General features: G+C 32.2%; 1 protein-coding gene across 1 annotated transcript; it reads right to left on the minus strand.

Moving 5' to 3' along the window:
- Positions 1 to 1,218: 1,218 nt before the first annotated feature.
- LOC133198470 (fibrinogen gamma chain-like) lies at positions 1,219 to 7,467 on the minus strand. The gene is made up of 4 exons (XM_061334560.1): positions 7,413 to 7,467; positions 3,999 to 4,135; positions 3,705 to 3,801; positions 1,219 to 1,475 (listed from the first exon to the last, which is right to left on the minus strand). Exons 1-4 carry the CDS (start codon positions 7,465 to 7,467, stop codon positions 1,219 to 1,221), a joined length of 546 nt encoding a protein of 181 aa, XP_061190544.1.
- Between the last annotated feature and the right edge of the window lie 11,385 nt (positions 7,468 to 18,852).

Raw genomic sequence — 18,852 nt, forward strand, 5'->3', positions numbered from 1 at the left:
TGTGTACTGATGAGGTTCAATGATAACCGAACAAAACTGCACCCAAATGACATTTTAATTTCGTATTCCATAATAATAATTTCAAAATACATAGGTCTCATTGATGACATTCTATATTAATTTTAATACACTGTACAATCAATCAATTTATTTTGATTGCTTGAACTTAATATTTTTTTTGTAAAAATCGCAGTCAATCAAGTTCGAAGGTATTGCGTACGATTTAAGGTGCTATACTTTGAAATGAACTTTTCGATTAAAATAATTATTTTCTTCAAACAACAAATCAATCTTAATTAAAATATACGTGACGCAAATAAAACGCATCAAATTGTATAAAATATAATCCTGGGTAAATTTCCCCTAAAACATAGACTTTATCTCGATTCTACGTAACGAAATGTGATCCCCCAACGCCTTTTTAAAAACGAAGTTCAGAAGAGATACTTCGCTTTGTGTGAATGCTGGAAAGAGAAAATAATCTTAACATGATGATTTATTCATTTGTAAGGAAAATTACAAGATTTAATGAAGGATTTAGTGCAGGAACCTGACAAACACATTGATGACACAAGAATAAAATTATCATTTACATAAACATATGGCAAATTCTATAGACAATGCAATGACCTTGTTTGTAAATACAATACACAATCTATCGTTAGGTCGAATGCCGTCTTACGTCTTTCACTCTCTGAATAACTATTGACTTTGGCTCCTTTATGTGGCTGTATCTATAAACGAGAACCAAATGTTTCTACTTTTTGAGTTTATATATATAAAGCATGTGCATTATCATTATGGTACATTCCATATAGAAAAATTACAACCTTTCACTTCAGGAAAGTATTATTTAGACTTACTTTTATCCAAAAAACATAAGTGTTTACATGTACACATATACCCTTTTCTTTAATAAAAAGTACCGGTAACTCAAAATAGATAAAAAGAACACATATGGAATAGTTTTATCAACGTGGAGTGTAGAGAACAAATTCCCATGGCATCCAGTCTGTAGGGTGTCACTATTAATCATCGTCTGTTGAAAATAAATAATAGGATTATTGAAGTAAGAAATAGACTTCGTCTATCCTCATAAGTTATCTAAATCCCCGAACACCCGAATGTTTCAAACAAATTATTGATGTACAAACAGGTCATGTTATTATTGAAAGGTAAGTCATGTGTATCTGTGTATTAGGAATAAACGGTGTTTACCTAGTGATGTTTGATCATCATTATCGTCCCTCTAATGTCTGCTCCAGTCTGGATTGTAGGGTACCACGGATTGACCCAGTTTTGGGGAGACCAGGGACCGTTAAGGAAGGCGTGATGACAGATATTAAACCACCAGCCTCCTTTTAAGTCAACAGCACAGTTCACTCCATCATATCTATCGTTGTCTCTGTCGGAGGTGGTGAAGGACATCCCAGGGAGAGAAACGTAAGAATTCCCAATCTTTAACATACCGTCACCTAAATTACGTAGACAAGGTACTTAAATCAGATCTTGGTGTTTTTATTGTCAACGAGGCCTTTATTGGCCTTGTGAATTTCTGAAAAATCAAAACTGTCCAGTTTAAGTTGACAATAAATTTCACATTCCTTGGACCCTCTGTGACTGCATGTCTATAGAAAATGACCTTATTTTCTCACTAGTCAAGGTATTAAGACTTCATAAATTGCAACATTTCTCTTATAGTCTTAAAGTTTCTGCAAAAATGGCCAGCAGTTTTAAGCTGTTTTTCAAAACTTCTGATCCAGAATGTACAATTACCGGATATTTAATATTATTATATAATTGAATAATTTCTATCTCTTTGATTGGCCGAGATCCAACAATGTAGAAAGAATAATACGTTTTATTCACCTTCACGTGACATTCAAGGTGAATATAAGGATTCAATTTTCTCTACATTGGTCTAAATATAGATCGGGAAATTCCAAATACTTTTGGAATGTTATTTCACTTGCTTCCGACTTCCACACTGGTAAGCATAACATTAGGGGTGGGGTGGTTGGGAGTGCAGGGGACTTTCCCCCAAACACTTTTTTAACGTAATTTTTTCACATTAGTTTGAATATTCAATGAGCAACTGGTCCCCCTACAAATGGACATTACCCCCTTACCCCTAACCCCACCACAACCCCAAAACTAAACTTGAAGTAAAGAGAATTTTCTTTTTGTGGGGGACTTATCAACTTTTTTTTCTATCAACTGTCATTTTTCCCTGATAATGCCCCCTTTTCAAAATCAATCCTATAAAAGAACCTGACATTATTTTTTTTCTTCAGCAGATAGAGAAGATTTAAAAAAATTCCAAATTGATACAATTGGTAATGGTTATTTAACTGTGCATATTTCATTGCCTTTGGCTAGGACTTTGAAAAATGTAAACAAGTAAGATTGCATGAACTCCTTAATGAGTTTGTATCATTAATCATTAAATCATATAATAAAACAATAATTGGTGTTTTCTTCAGTCAATACGATGATTTAGCCACCTTCGAAGTACAATATTAACGTCGCCCTTTGGGCTCGGTGAATATGGTACTCCTCAGGTGGCTAAATCATCGAATTGATCTAAAAACAACAATGATTATATCTTTTATTTATTTATTTTGGATCGAGGGATTCACTCATATTTCGTCGCCCGCGTGGTGCATGGTTAGAGCGTCTGCTCTACAGTCGCGGAGTAAGGAGTTGATCCTTACGTCACTGATTCGAATCTCACTGCGGGACGTGGAGACCGATCCTTCGGATGAGACCGTATAAACCGAGATCCCGTGTCGCAGTAGGTGCCTCAAAGATGCCTCACTGCTCAATGGCCCTAAGCGCCGAGTATTGGTCAAAATGTGTAGCCCTCCATCGGCATATGAGTGAAAAATTCTTGAGAGGGACGTTAAGCAACAAACACTCAATTAATCATATTTTATTTCTTTGCTGTATATACTCCCAGAAAAGCTTTTATTCTGCAAATTTCAAGAAAATTGCAATATCACAAAACCTGATTACCAATAGATTACCTCTTAAAATTCTAGGAAATGAAACCTTTAAGTCAACTTAATATTGATGTTTGAAAAGGGACATAGGTTGATAGTCAATTTATTGGAGTATGGATAGGACCATTCTTTGCATTAGGTGAACTTACCCCTTCGCGCACATTTAATTTTTTGTCGACTAATCGTTTTCAGATTTTCCAACCGATCAAAATCGTTTCCACCGAGTACCTGGTTAAGCTGTCAAAAACTGCCTTTACTTATTGCAAAAGTATCAACAAATTAAGCAAGTATTTAGTATATTGTCTCTCACCTGTTAGAATCTGTTAGAATCTCTTTCTCTCTCTCTCTCGATTGTAAGACACATTTTCTTGATGTTAATTACCTAATGTTCCCGTGGCAGGTCCCTCCAGAAAGAGTTTGTACATTCATACAACTCATACAGTTTGCTACCGTTCACTAGAGTGATGGAAACGTAGAGAGATGAGTTTCTTTCCTTTGTTAATTGATGAATTACATCATTTCCTGTATGAAGACATATTAAAATTCAAAGATGACGTATGTTGAATTATATTGTTTTGTTTCCCTTTAAATAATTCTGCCCTAAGAAAGAATTCGGTGGATTTCATTGAACACGCATTATCCAGTCTTTCGAAATCGTTTTCGAAATTAATAATCAGTATAAAATGATCCATTTTGATTTACCTATCCAGACATTCCCTTCCGGTTCACCAAAACCATTCTTATATTCTGTCCAGTTCCTGTCAAAACTCGGGGATCCATCCAAGCGTTTTTGGATGACCTTGAAAAGATATACATGTATTTATCTATTATATATTATCTGATAAACATTTGTATGAATTAGTGTGTAGTTAATATAGACTAAGAATATGGATGTATCCTGTCCTGTCTTTTACAAATACATAGATTACTAAAATTAAAACCTTCAAATATACGAGCTACGAGTCAACTTTCATGCTTTATAAAGAGACTAGATACCGTCCATCCTCCATCCATAGTCTCCATGTCGCAGTAAACTTTGATAGGACTTTTGCTGGTACCAAAGGGATAGATTTGATAGACACTTGAGTTGGTGTGACCATCGTAACTAAGGTCCCTACAATCAGCGGGGGGAACTGAAATAGAGGAGTAAAACCTTACATTATATATGTGTTCATATAGACATTAAAAAGAAAATATTGCATTTGCAAAATAAAAAGAGATTATTTTTTTTTATAATCATAATTTGTTTCGGATCTATCCTAGTATTTTTTGTCAACTTTTTAAACTTGGAAAATGTATTAATAATTCGAAAAAAAAATATTTTCACTGATCAGTTGATCAAGAGAACCTCCAATGAATTGCACATTCAACGAAAGTCGCGGTCTTGCTGACGTCATAAATGCATTTTTTTAAATTAGCAACATTCCTATTCCTTTTTATTATGAAATTAAAATAGAGAAATTGTTATAATATTTTACGGCTTTTTAGTATAAATATTTCAATATAAATAATCTCTAACTTCTGTTGAGATTGCTAGGGTTGAATTATAACATTTAAACAATTAACTGCATATCAGCGGTAATCAAAGTCTTTTTAGAATTTAAATGGTCGAAACTGTTTGCTGTAGAAATGGTTACTTATTTGTCAACACATTTTGAATCCAACGATATGCGACAACTGGATTTTGCATTAAATATTCTTTAGTGAACAGTTTGCTACATTTATATAAACCTTATTTTCATCTTCAATTGTAATGTCTAAAATCTGTTGTGTTTTAAATTAAGTTAGCTCTCTTTATGAAATAAAGTACATTTACATTCCAAGTGAAAAACAATCCAGGTACATTAAGCACAAAGAAAACAATATTACTGCTACCAGTTATGGCTCACAATGCTGTAAGCGACGAACTGGTAAAAATTACATGCTATATCTTGTTGACAGTATCAAAAACTTCAGCTTATAAGATTTGCAAGTTTGCTTTCGATCGAGAACGCAATCCTTTAGATTGAAAAGTCGCTATACAAACCTAGGTCTGTACAGTTAAGACATGTAGATAAGGCCAATCAATTTTTCTTTTTTAGATTTTCATCCTCATTTAACGTATCTCATCACATCTCATTGTTTTTATTATGGTTTAGTTATTCCACGACTGTATGTGAAAAGCCGCACAGCGATGTTATAACACATGTGCTTATAACAAGTATATAACATGTGTATGATAGGAGAAAAATTATTGAGAAATGCAGTGTACATGTAGGGAATAAAGATGCTTGTATTAAGAAGACATTAAAGGCAAAATTATAATTTTACTAGAATTTGATACACCTATTATCATCAATAGAATTTTAAAAAAGTAAAAGTTCTGCAAAGAAATAAAAGTAGTGCAAGATCTCTGTGTGATCAGCACTTTTTTTGCTATATCGCCTGATCAAAAACGATCGCCGACATACAGAAGAAAGATGTATTTATTAATAAGACAATTACCAATATTTTAGATATCCTGTTTTGCACAGATTTTGTTGATGTGTTATGATAGCAAAAATAGGTCGTTTGAGAAAAGCCAGTGGTGCTTTTATTATCTGTGATTCTTTGAGAAAAAAACACGAGTAGTTTTTGTTGTTATTTCTTTAAGATTCTCTTTAAGATTTATTCAGAATTCTGTTTTTGTAAATCACGCTTAAGAAAAATACAAGTCTGTTAATTAACGATCACTATTAGTTCTCAATATATTTCCAATAGATTGTTGAAAGACCTAATCTCATAAAGTGTGTTTTTATCACAATTCTAACTTTCTTAAAATGAAATACCATTGTATTCTTGATATATATATATACTTAATAGCTGTGCGATATTTTAATAAAATTATATAAAACACTTCATTAAATTTATTTGAAAACATTCGTTTCTTACAGCCGCAGGAGCAACCGATCTATTTGTAGTTGTGTTAGAATGTGGACATTGAGAATTGAGTTGTTACTTTTTTCATTGAGATTTTATATTTACAATTTTCATAAAAATTATGAATAAAATGTTTAAATATAGTAATAATAATTTTTTGAAGTTAAGTTTAAATTAGTCTTTCATTTCTCATAAGATATTTATTAGTTTACGATTTTATAGAAAGTTGTTACATGAACTGCTCCCTAACATGGGAGTGTGTTAGCTATATACAAAGAACGTAGTTTTCCGGATATTGATTAGAGTTATAAAATGATTAATAAATATTGTAAAAAATATAACAAATGCACTAGAGCTGCAATTGACATAATGATATTTTTTCTGCACTATGCATTTATTGTGATACATAAAACATCGGCATTATCAAGTGACGAAGATCCAGGGAATCAGCACGAAAAAAATTTGCGTCTTTTTATTGTCATAAATCATTGAGATATTCATCTTGTAATAAATAATTTGATGATGATATAATCCTTTCTTTAATCGAAGTTTTCAATACCCATGAATATATTTTTTTGGATCAAAAGTTAACATTTAACCGAAAATTAAAGTATTTAAGTAAAATAAGTACTGAAAGGTCATAGAAGTCGATAGTCAATTAGACCTCGAAGAGATAGTCAAAAGAATAAATATATTGAATAGATTTTGACGTTAAATAAATTGATAGACATCATGGTTGGTTGAAACTTTGATATCGACGTTATTTCCTTGGTAATGATCTTGTATGAATATGAAGGAGAGAAAGATAATTAAGAAAATTTGCCGACAAGTAGAGTTGAAAGCAAAGACGAAGACATTGACAACTCGGGGCATTGACTGAATAGAACGATCTTACAGTTCGACTTTGAAAGGGAAAAATATTTTCTTACTTAAATAATTACATAATAAATACATAAATAATTAAGTCGAACTGTTTAAGTTATGAGAATATTTTTCCCTTTCAATCTTACAAATGAAGATGTGGTTACCAGCTTTGTCAACTGAAACCAGTACATACTGATTACTAAATCTATCAAATTCTTTAATCACTTCTGAACTGCTGAAGACAGAATGATAGAAAGTTATCATACTGCAACATACGAGGGTTGTTCGAAAAGTTCGTGGACGATGTCAATCTTTGTTATACTACTTCCAAGAAATATAAAATAAGCACAATATCATGTGTAAAAATATTTGTTTTGTTGATCTGTGAAATTTCATTTCATTCGATTTGATAGCAATTAATTTATTTCATTTTAAAATCAACATGTTTTGTAACCACGGAGCACACTTAAAAGCAATGTAACGTCAAAAACATAGCGTCAAGAATTTCTTAAAAATACTATCCCTATACATTCACACAGTTTAGTCCAATACCCACGTATTAAAAACTTTTTCAATCACTTGACATTTATTTTTCTAACAATTGTTCTCGTTTTATAATTTCCTTGGTTAATGTTTAATTTCTTTTACCGCTTAACTGTGCTTTCACAAGATCAACAACTCTGAAGCGCCTACGTCTTTCCATGACGTCCCAACTTTTAAAAGTTTTCGTTCAGATTTTTACAGTTAAACCGTTTCTTCACAGATTGTCCTGGTCCGATGCAGAGTCTCTGTCACTCAAATACCGCCTCTACCATTTACGCACACATGCACTACTCGCTTGTGGCATTTTTTCTGTTTCCTCCAACATTTTAGCGTTTATTCAGGATTTTCCACGAGTATAACACAAAACTGCATCGTTATCTGCTGCTCCGTGACGTTCTACAACGTCATCGTTTTTGTCGTTTTCAATGAGGACTACCTATCTTCTCAAATTGATTTCTTTTTACCGAAGCAAGATATTAAGCCATAATTTGGAATACGAATCGATGTAACAGTTCTTGATTTAACCGTCTAGGATTTTTTCGTTTTTGCTCCATTTTACAGAGAAGATGACTACAGACATTATTTAGTGTATTGTTTGTAAATAACTAAATTTTGACCTGCGCCGCGATCCGATTTTTGCAGTTTTAAATTCTGGATAAGTTTTAAATAAATCACGATATTTTTGAAAAATTTCATACAAATCATTTAAATTTATTGTTAAAATATTTCTACCAAATTTAGATGACATATGACGTTAAATAAAAAAGATATGACAGAAATCCACGAACTTTTCGAACAACCCTCGTATATATTATACTTTTAAATCTTAACCCAATGTTACAAAGTATATTAAGGTCTTCTCTTTCATTTATTACCCATTGTCTGGCATAATCTTCGACAAATTTCATAATATTTCTACAATTATGTCGCCAACTGGGATTCAGTGTTCCCTCACCTTTGGACCTCTATCAACAGTGAATAAATAGATTAACCTAACTTTTTGAAAAAAGAAAATAAAAGTATCAGTAATACATCAAATCCCCATTGTATCCAAAGAATCGACAGTCCCCTTGACACATCGCGGCACATTCTATCAACGACTGAGAGTTGTATTCTCGCAAAATTTCATCGTTTAATTTTTTATTATCAAATTCTAGTTTTGCAATATATTTCAGCGAAAGAAGTGTAGCTTTAGACACCGTATAGAAGGTACCAATTAAATAGAAGATCCAATGCCTATTCATATTGATTTTGGCTTTGACACTTACTGCTGTGTTCTTGTGAGAATTTGCAAATTTGTCTTTATGCGGCCGACTATAAATATATCGGAAATCCAGCCTATTCCGGAAAAATGATTGGCTAGCTGTTACGTATTCTGAACTTTACTATTGTTTAAACATCGATTTCGACTCATTCCTTTGAATTCACGTTTTCTTTTTTTTTTTTTTTGCATTATTTTCAATGTAAGCACCGCAATGAAAACAAAAATTCTCGTAACTTGAAACAAATATCATGAATTTCTAAGATTTTAAAGATTAATAATTGCTTTTCATTTCACGCTTTTTATTCTTTGTGTAATTAAAATGATATCAGTTATTGAAAATAACATTTATCATATTGCTGAATTGTCCTCATGCAAAATACTATAAGGGGAAGATAACTTTAATATTTATCTATTTCTTATGACGTGGCGGAATTTTGTCTTCTTCTTTCTCTTTCAATACGCAAATACAGCTTTTAATTCTGTTGAACTAGTTTTTGAAAATAAGTGGGAATTAAACAGTCGACTTGAGCCTACTTACTTATATCTTAATACGTTCGAGTCGCCCGCGTGGCGCAGTGATTAGAGCGTTTGCTGTACAATCGTGGAGTAAGGAGTTAATCCTCATGACGCGGTTTCGAATCCCACTGTGGGACGTGGAGACCGGTCCTTCGGATGAGACCGTAAAAACAGAGGTCCTGTGTCGCAGTAGGTGCTGGCACGAAAAAGATCCCTCACTGCTCAATGGCCCTAAGTGCCGATTATAGGTTAAAATTTGCAGTTCTCCACCGGCTAGTGGTGGCGTCTCCATATAAGTGAAACATTCTCTAGAGGGACGGTAAACAACAACAAACAAACAATAGTACGTTCCTTCGTTTGTTTGTCTCCTACGAAGGACCGGTGTCCACCTCCCACAGTTGGATTCGGAAAAGCGACGTAAGGATGAACTCCTTACTCCACGACTTAAGTGCAAACTCTTTCACCACTGAGCCACGCGTGCGACTTATAGTACGTAAGCCCAAATTATAAGTTAAAATGATTTTCGGAGTTTGTCGCAATTTTTAAAAAAGAAAAACTCATATCTGTAAAGACACGCTGGTCGGAACTCATATCTGTAAAGACACGCTGGTCGGAGTTTGTATCAGTTTATTTTATTAACTTCACATCTATCAGTAAGTGGCATCATAAGGGAACTCGGAGAGTTTTCTCATAGAGGCAAAGATATGTATGTTCTACATTGCCTTAATTTATTTCTCTAGCGCTTTAATCTGACTAGACCAAAGACGGTTTCAGATTGCTGAAAAATAAGACAGGGGATGTTTACTCCTCCATGACACCTGATCCCACCTCTATGTTTTTGAGACCCATATTTGACCCGCTTCCTATTTGTATTGTTCCAATTGACTTTTGACTTTGTTCCTTATCTTCATATTTCAGATGTAAATACTTAAAGACTCCAAGGATCTTTAACGAAAATAAGAATTCACAAAATGCCATCATTATCAAATTAGAATCAAAATAAGACTTTTCAAATGTTATACCGTCACTCTCCGTGATAAAATGAAGACTATACTCCTTGGCATAATAAACAATTGTTTCCCCAATAAATAAGGAACACGTTAATTTACTTACCTTGTCATTATTCATCTGCAAACTTATTTTGTTTGCTATTTAAGAGTCATTCTCTGTAAGCATCAAAATGGGCTGGAAATAGACTCTCACCGATTTTGTTTAAACTTGGTGACATAATCACATTATAAGCCCATTTAAAAAAAATAGTATTGCAAATGATCAATTGGCATTGTTTCCATGGTAACGGGTCACCTATTTTTGCACATATGTGGGAAATAACAATAAAGGTCATTTCACCCCATTAATATTTATTTGATGAATTTAAATGACTACTAATAATTTTTATCTTTAAAATTATTTGTGAATTGTATTTTCTAAACAAGAAAACTGCAAAAAAAAGTGTTGGACCTGCCAAGAAATGCAAAGTAATGTCAAAAAATGCTATTAAAAAGGTGGGGAAAACATAACAGTGTACCTAAAAAACGCAGGCACTGGTGGAATACTTTGATGCTCCTAATTTTACCCTAAACAATTATTATGAACATATCAAAAAATTGGAGTGGTAATATTTGATTAAAGAAAATAAATCAATTGTAAAGTTTGTAAAAATCTCTGAAATTACATACTTTTTCACCAAGAGTTGTTTCCCTTTTCGGAAATCTTCAGCCAAATTTCAAGAAAATGAAAGTGAAAGTAGAGAGCAGAACATGATTCAGAGGAGTTAATTCTCACTGTTTTGGATATTTTCAGTCATTTTAAACCTACTCTGTTTAGTATTTCGTATTACTGGAATTTAAATGTTTGGTCAAGCCTTGCTGTGCCTGAGATATGAGAAATATATGTGTTTGGTCGTGAAAAGCCTGAAATGGATTTCACCTTATTGAAATTCCAAGTGTGATACGTACCGATGCTCTGCATGAACAATAGAAGCATTGGAAACAAAATATTTATAAGAAAGCAACAGCAGTTACATGGATTCCAGAGCTATAATTATGTTGCGTTTGGTGATAAGGCCGTGAAAGATACCTGGCAGTAATAAGATCACTAGGCAAGTATCAAAGTACAAAAACCTTTAAAAATTATTTACCTTTGTCAATATTTACTCTTAACTCGATCATGCATGTTTGTGAATTATAAGTAAATTAATTAATAACAGTGTATGAATATCTATAAAAAAACATCAAAGTATCCAAAAAACATCAATGACATTTGAATATTCAATTATTAAAAAAATTAATTAATAATCGTCAAGTTTTCAAACTGCATATAATAATAAATATCTGTTGTTGAAAATTATGTTATCCATACAGCATATATGATAAAATCTACGTTGGTTTTAAAGTTACACCAAATTTCAATGTGTGTTTGCATAAAGGGGGGGGGGGGTAACAATATATAGTTACTGTCTTGCATTCATTCAATCAATAACTTTTTTTTTTACATGTTGATCCAGGTAGAATGTAAACACATGTAAAATCATCACATTGCTAAACAAAACACAACATTGCAGGTTTTGTAGGTTTCAGTGTGTCCAGGGCTTAATTTTGTTTGTTTGTTTGGATTATTTTTGGAGGAGTGGGGGGTAGTGTCATGTGCTATTTCATTTAAGAACTAATTATATAAAATTAGAAACACTTTGAAATTTGTTTTATAATCTCTAAGTACATTACATAATTGCAACTACATAAGAAAGTTTAAGATATAGAAAGAAATTTTCATTATTAAAACAGTACTACTTCACACTTAATAGAATTCTGTAATTAATGAGATATCCTTATAAAATTTGATATAAGGAATCAAAATATAAATTTTTGTATCTCAGCAATGCAAAGGCTGAAATATTCATTTTAACTTCAAATGTTTAAAATATGGAGAAGAAAGGGGGATGATTGAAGCTATATTTTTATGCAATCAAATTGATGCATGCAGTTGGCAATGTTTGCTGCGACTGTTGCCCCCGACTTTGTTTTGGGAGAACAGAAGAGATTATATGAGGGGGTGGGGTTGGGGGACTTAATCATATCTCATGCAATATTTGCATTTAATGGCTCTTGTTTTTTTTTTTCTTTTTTTTAAAGTGTTTATGTATGTAAATGCTAATTGATCTATATTTTTTTTTAGGAAACAGTGCACAAAATTGCTGGAATACTAATTGGAACAGAGAAATGTATGCTTTAATATGGTGATTTTCAAAGAAATAATCAAAACCGAGAAAAAATTTGCAATGACATTATGTGATTGCACAAGAGAAATCATCTAAAATGCAGAATCCGGAAAGATGAAAAGAGAGATTTTTTTAAATTGAAAATTCACAAAATAAATTTTTCATGAAATTATGCAACCATTATTGACAATAAGCATAATAGAGATGCTACTTAATGCCTAATTAGAAGTGAAGGATTGTTTTAGTTGTATTATTTAGTAAATACATATTGGTATTAAGTGGTCAAATAAACAAAACCTTTATTCAGTGAAATTTCATGATTTGTCAACTAGAGCAAAATATGAATTTATAATTTTGTCAGATTTATCAAGTATGTTAATACAGGTTTTTGTTCTTATTGATCTTATTGAGTATGATAAGTTAAAAAATGTTTGGGTAGACAGAGTACCCTCTAGTTCATGAGAGTAATTTTTCATTAAAGTCAGAATTTCATATTGTTCTGTTTCTTGTTTCTTGGCATGCCAGCAAGATAATGTAGTATTCTTTATCATAACTTTAATAATTTTAACTAAGGCCAAAAAAATAATAAATCTTGTTTCCTGCTACCCGTCCAACCCTAAAGTTTTAGTTTTGGAAGAAAAAAATAGGGAATTTCCAGAATTTCATTGTTCTATCGCTGTAATTGGTTTCCGTGTTAACACAAAACAAGCATTTCATGAAATTCTATGTTTCAAAATGGCTTTCATAAAATACCACTTGAGTTGTGCGTCAAAAGACATGAAATTTAATTTTAAAAGACAATATTGACCTGTGACATGTTTAATTTGATCTTGTATTAATTCATATCCAAAAAAAAAAAAAAAAAGCCGTCGGAAAAAAATAAAATAATTTTCCTACCTACCCTATTTTTCTTCAGGCTGGTAGCAGGAAACAAGACTATTATTTTTTTTGGCCTAAAATCAAAATACATGTACAAATGTCTCTAACAAGACTACTAGTTTGTTATTATAATAAAAAAAAGAAGAGAAAATAAGCTCCTTGACTCAAAATTTTATTCTTATAAATAAAATGATTCTTGATTTAGTTTACTCATGTACCAAGTGATACTGAAGTCTGACTAAACCTGCAGGGAGGGTAGTCTCTGGCCAGTAGAAAAATAGATCAGGTTAGGTCAAAGTCACGAATAATGATTTCAGAGTCGAACATTAGCATGGTTGAAGTTCTGTTTTCAAGTTGTATGAAATTCAAGGTACATGTAGCAAGGTCAATGCAAAATCAGGTCAAGGTCAATATCAGAGTCAATGAGTATAATCAACATTAGGAAATGTAATAGCAATGCAATGAATAGGGAGGGGCAACATCACAAAATCTTGAAATTATCAAAATTAATTTAATCAGTGTATGATGATAGACAATTATATCTTCGACAGTTTCTTTTTACATGAGCAAAAATTTAAACTGATGGAGGGCAGAAAGGAGAATGGAACAACAAAGATGAACATGACAAATTTTATACTGTAAACCAATTTCTATTCAAGTGCGAAAAATATCTGCGATTTTCATGACCTATTTTAACTCCCCAATATTCATCGCCGCAAACCATTTATCTTGCTATATATTTGTAAAGAACATTTCCTCAGTCGCGAAAAATAATCGTTGTGGATTGTTTTCAAACTGAAGAGTCGCGAATAAAAGATGACGCGAATAATAGTTGGTTTACAGTAATTTGTCATGTGAATCTTTGGTTGTTCCATTCTCCTTACTGTCCTCCATCAAAAAAGGAGAATGGAACAACCACAGATTCACATGACAAATTATATAACTTGTCATGTGCATCTTTTGTTGTTCCATTCTCCTTTCTGCCCTACATCCAAGCATACCTTGTATGGCAAAATATGAGGCATATAATATTGACTTTCAAGGGGGGGGGGGTACTGCAAAAAAGGAAAGGGAAAGGAATTTTCACTGAATTTTATATTGGCAGTTATTGCTTATACATCCATTTATTGTTTGTTTCCATGGAAACAACATAGTGCAAAACCACTCCTGTTGCAGTATAATTTTGATATATTTGTATTTTATTAATTTAAGTGTTCGTCTGTGTATGTGAGGGTAAGTACATGATTAGAAGTTGATCAAGCACTGAGTCTCTAGTTTTGTATTTTAATAATATCAATATAATAGGGACTGTTCCTGAACTATCTTAATGTGGTTGCCAAAGCAACTGCATGTTTTTAAAATGAATTTCTATTTTAATGCAAGTGAAATGACAAGGTTAATTAGCATGATTTATTTTATTGAAGAAGAAACATAACATTCAACGATGTGTACATTGATAATATCAATAATAATAGGGATTGTTCCTGAACTATTTGGTTGCCATAGCAACTGTTTTTTTTTAAATTATGAATTGAAATGAAGTAAAATGATAAAGTTGATTAATTTGATTTATTCATTGATTCAGAAGAAGAAATATTATAATGCAATGTGGCTATGGTTATTTCATATTGTTAATATCAATAATTATTTGAATAGTTCCTGAACTTTGTGTTTGCCATAGCAACGTAGTATTTTTTTTTTAAATTTTAGATTTCTATTTTGTTTAATGTTAAGTGAATTGAAAAGGTAAATTAGAGAGTTATTTTTTCATTAATGATTTAATTAAAGCAGATATGTACAAAAAATCAGTCAAATATAGAATCTACAAATTAATCAAAATTCTCCATGGCAACTATTTTTGTTTTCATTTTATTTTATTTTAAGAAATATCACCACTCTAGAAATTTTATATTTTGTTGAATATGGAATGAACTTTTGCCTGATGGTGGTCATTTGCTATGGAGTGCCTGCATTTTTTTGCTATTATTTGTAGAAAATGCCCAAAATCTGCATTTTTTAAAATTTGTTTAATTTTTAAAAATTGACACTTTTATAGAAAGATCATTCATTCATTACCAGCTACAGAATTAATTCACTAATTGCGGTAGTTACTCCTATAAATAATACATCAGAATAGGTAATCGTCATCCCTGTATGAAATGTGTAGAAAATAAAAAAATAAGATGAAGTGGGTACAATTTTAGTAGAATGCTGCTCATTTATGAGCTAAAAATGGCGGTTTTGGTAACCATGGCAACCGGTACTCAAATTTGTCTGTTGACCCCAAATATGACCTATACATGGTGTTTCTACATTACATGCAAAATATCAGCCAAATCTGTGATGTACCATTTCCAACTTTTTTCTAAATTCTTTGATGCTTATACAGAGAATGACTCTTAACATCTCTCAAGGATTATTCGTATTGAGACAACACCACTTCCCGGAGGAGGGTTACAAGTTTAGACCTATACTCGGTACTTATGGCCATTGAGTAGTGAAGGAACCTTTTTTGTGCCAGCATCTAATGCGACCCGGGACCTAGCTTCATATGGTCTTATACGAACGACGTATCCAAGTCAAACAGTGGATTCGATCCTGCGATGTAAGGATCAACTCCTTACTCCGCCATTTAAGTGCAAACGCTTTAACCACTGCGGCAAACTTATTTTGTGAAAAACAATATCTGATTCTGTACACAAATACTCAGACGTTGATATTGAAAAGATGCTTGAGTTTCTCATTGCCAAATCTATTTAATCCTCGGGGACCAGGTCTTACAACAATCATTATCTACATCCAACGCTACTTAATCTTTCTCTATATTGTAACTGCATATTGTACCGTGCTGTAACTCTATGTCTACAGTTTTGTATACTTCTTTACTGCTCACACAAGGACAGACAAAGACATTTTTTGAATACTATATGGTGCCTTTTCTCTAAGCTGAATCTTTTTTATCAAAGAGAAAATCGAATACAACCACCCTGGCTTTGTATTCTTTTGATATTTAACATCAAATAAATGTAACAAAGAGTGATATGTACATACAAGCAATAACTATAATTATCTTTCGGAATAGACAAAGGACGTGCCTTCCAATTATTTGAAAATTTCAAGCTATCTTAACTAAGTACGCTGTATTAAGATCACAGAGCAAATTAAAATTCTCTGTCAATTTCCAAGGTAATTTTTTTTTCTTCGTTAAAATTTTAAGGACCTCCGATGATACATGGAATCAAAAAGTCGATATTTTCTTTACATGAAATATCACCATTTAGGACGTGTTATCTTTGTAGGACTTTTCATACATTTCTGAATAATTAACTCTCCTAATATCTGATTTTCTAGTTGGAAATTAAGTTATTGGAAAAAATCCAATATAACAGTCAGAAATTGGTAAAAGTGTCGTTTACTGATTTTTATTTGAAAATTAAAATAAGTACAAGCCATTTATCTTTATGAAATGGTCCTATAAACGGAATTTTTACCAAAACCAGCTGATGGAATAATTTCTTATACATCAGATAAGAATAATCAAAGTACTAAAACATCTTAATAAACAGCTTCTATTATTGTGAAATGAAAACGGAAGGGAGTTAGTGTATTTTATGGGAGAGATACATAATATATGTTGAAAATAATCAATGCATATAAATTGTTAAAGCATTGTTTGAGAATTTACTGTTTACAAATTCAATCTTTTTCTTAGGTTGCATAGGCTGTAACTCTAGGTCGATGAGTTAAGGATTACCTCGCCTACTTCGGTTCATTAAGGAAGGAATCTCATAGTATTTGACTTTCGCTTAACGTGCAGTTAACTATGTTCATGTAAGTCATCGTAGTAAGTGTTCAGCACATAAATTCCTTCCTTGCATTTTTATCTACTTTCTGAGATCGGCCATTACAGGGTCTAGCTCGCTCCGAGTTTTCTTTGCAATAAAAAAGCTTTGATTTTTTTTTCACTTGAGGTTTGATTGGCGTTGGCTTTCTGATACACATTATTCAAAAATCATTATTCAATCGTTAAAAAAAATGTTTGCCTGTCCCTTCTCGGGCCGACACGGGTTAAAAAAATTGGTAGGTAGGTAGGGGAATTTTTTTTTTAATTCAAAATCACTTGGAAATAATGAGTTGAAATCGTTAAAAAAGGTTGAGAAAACCTGAGAATGAATAAAAAAATAAATGTTCCCTGGAAGTAAAAAAAAAATGTTTTGAGTCGGGCAGTGTTTAATCAGTCGGTCGCGAGAGGGGAAACATTTTTTAAAATTCTGACAGAAGAATATTTTAATCATGCACCATTTTTCACCTGTAACATAAGTAGGAACAATGTTCAGGTATTGGTTTTCTGAAACACATAATAAAAAAAAAACATATTCAACGCGACAGAGGGAAAATAAATGTCTTGACAAAAAGTTTTCCTGCGCCCCAACCCCCTTCAAATGCTCGCCTCCTTTCAAATCTGTTGATGCAGTATAAAAAAATGTTATACTTTTATCTTCCACAGAATTTCCGTAGAAAATATATATTTTTCTGGTAAACTTTTTAATTCAAAATCCCAAAACACGGTGTTTGTGTTTTTCTACAAATATTGAAAGAAGAAACTTTCATCATCATGGTCGTCATATTGATTTTAGAATTTCATAACGATGACATACTAGTCGAGTGATTATTGCATATCACCGAGTCGGCGATATTTTTGTCATATTTCGGCAGACACAATTAATTTAAGATCAACTTCAACATTTTTGATGGTATCAACATTTTAAAAAGAATCAAATCCAATAATGGAGTTATTTAATGGGGTTCCTTTTTGAGCTTTTTATTGATTCAACTCTAAATCATTTTGCATCATGCCACAAAGAATATTTTAAATAAATTATTTATTTCCACAATGGTTACATGTATTTTACAAACTATACCTAATAAAACATTAAAAATAAACTATTTATGATACATATTATAATATATGGCTTAGACTTAGGCTTTAGAAGGGCGAACGACTTTGGTTTCAGTACCCTTGTAGCAAGGGGAACGACTTTGGTGTCAGTACTCTTGTAGTAGGGTAACGACCTTGGTGTCAGTACCCTTGTGGTAGGGCGAACGCTTCCTAATACGTTCTATTTCCACTATGTAAGAGTTATACTTCTTAGTGCGCTCTTTTGTGAAAAAGTTGGAAAATGTACAAATCTCGCGGGATTTCTGGGACAAACGTAACATAAACATGTAAACAATATGTTGAATGTCGATGAACAATTCCTAAGAAAATACAAATAAAATATTTCATTGTTGTGGACTTTATCTACATCAAGAGAAGGAATGACAACGATATCAATTTATATCTATTGCTGATCGTATGTATATATTTATCGTATGGTACATCTAAAAACAATACACATGCCTCGGAAATGTCGTATTTTTTATTAATGGATGATAAATTTAGGGTTCTCGCTCTCTTACATATGTCTTTTAGTTCTTCTATTCTTTAATTGAAATGACAAATACATTTCACATTTAAAATTGGATTGAGATTGGCATGTTTTGTATTATCCGCAACGCCATGCTGTCCCAGTCAGACGACCAAACGCGCCTCTAATTTTGAAGAGTTCACTAATGGAAATAAAACGTATTGGAAGGCCCTGGAAAAAGACTTTTCAATCCACTTTGCC

This window comes from Saccostrea echinata, unplaced genomic scaffold, assembly GCF_033153115.1.
Source record: "Saccostrea echinata isolate AGI-Se365-2 ecotype Australia unplaced genomic scaffold, CSIRO_AGI_Sech_v1 ptg000033l, whole genome shotgun sequence".
Lineage (NCBI taxonomy): Eukaryota > Metazoa > Mollusca > Bivalvia > Ostreida > Ostreidae > Saccostrea > Saccostrea echinata.

Coding starts and splice junctions, on each gene's coding strand:
- LOC133198470 (XM_061334560.1), bottom strand. CDS start 7,467: ATGGAAAGACGTAGGCGCTTCAGAGTTGTTGATCTTGTGAAAGCACAG. Junction 4,136..7,412: donor TGTGAAAGCACAGTTAAGCG/GTAAAAGAAATT, acceptor CCTCTATTTCAG/TTCCCCCCGCTGATTGTAGG. Junction 1,476..3,704: donor GGAAGGGAATGTCTGGATAG/GTAAATCAAAAT, acceptor TACGTAATTTAG/GTGACGGTATGTTAAAGATT.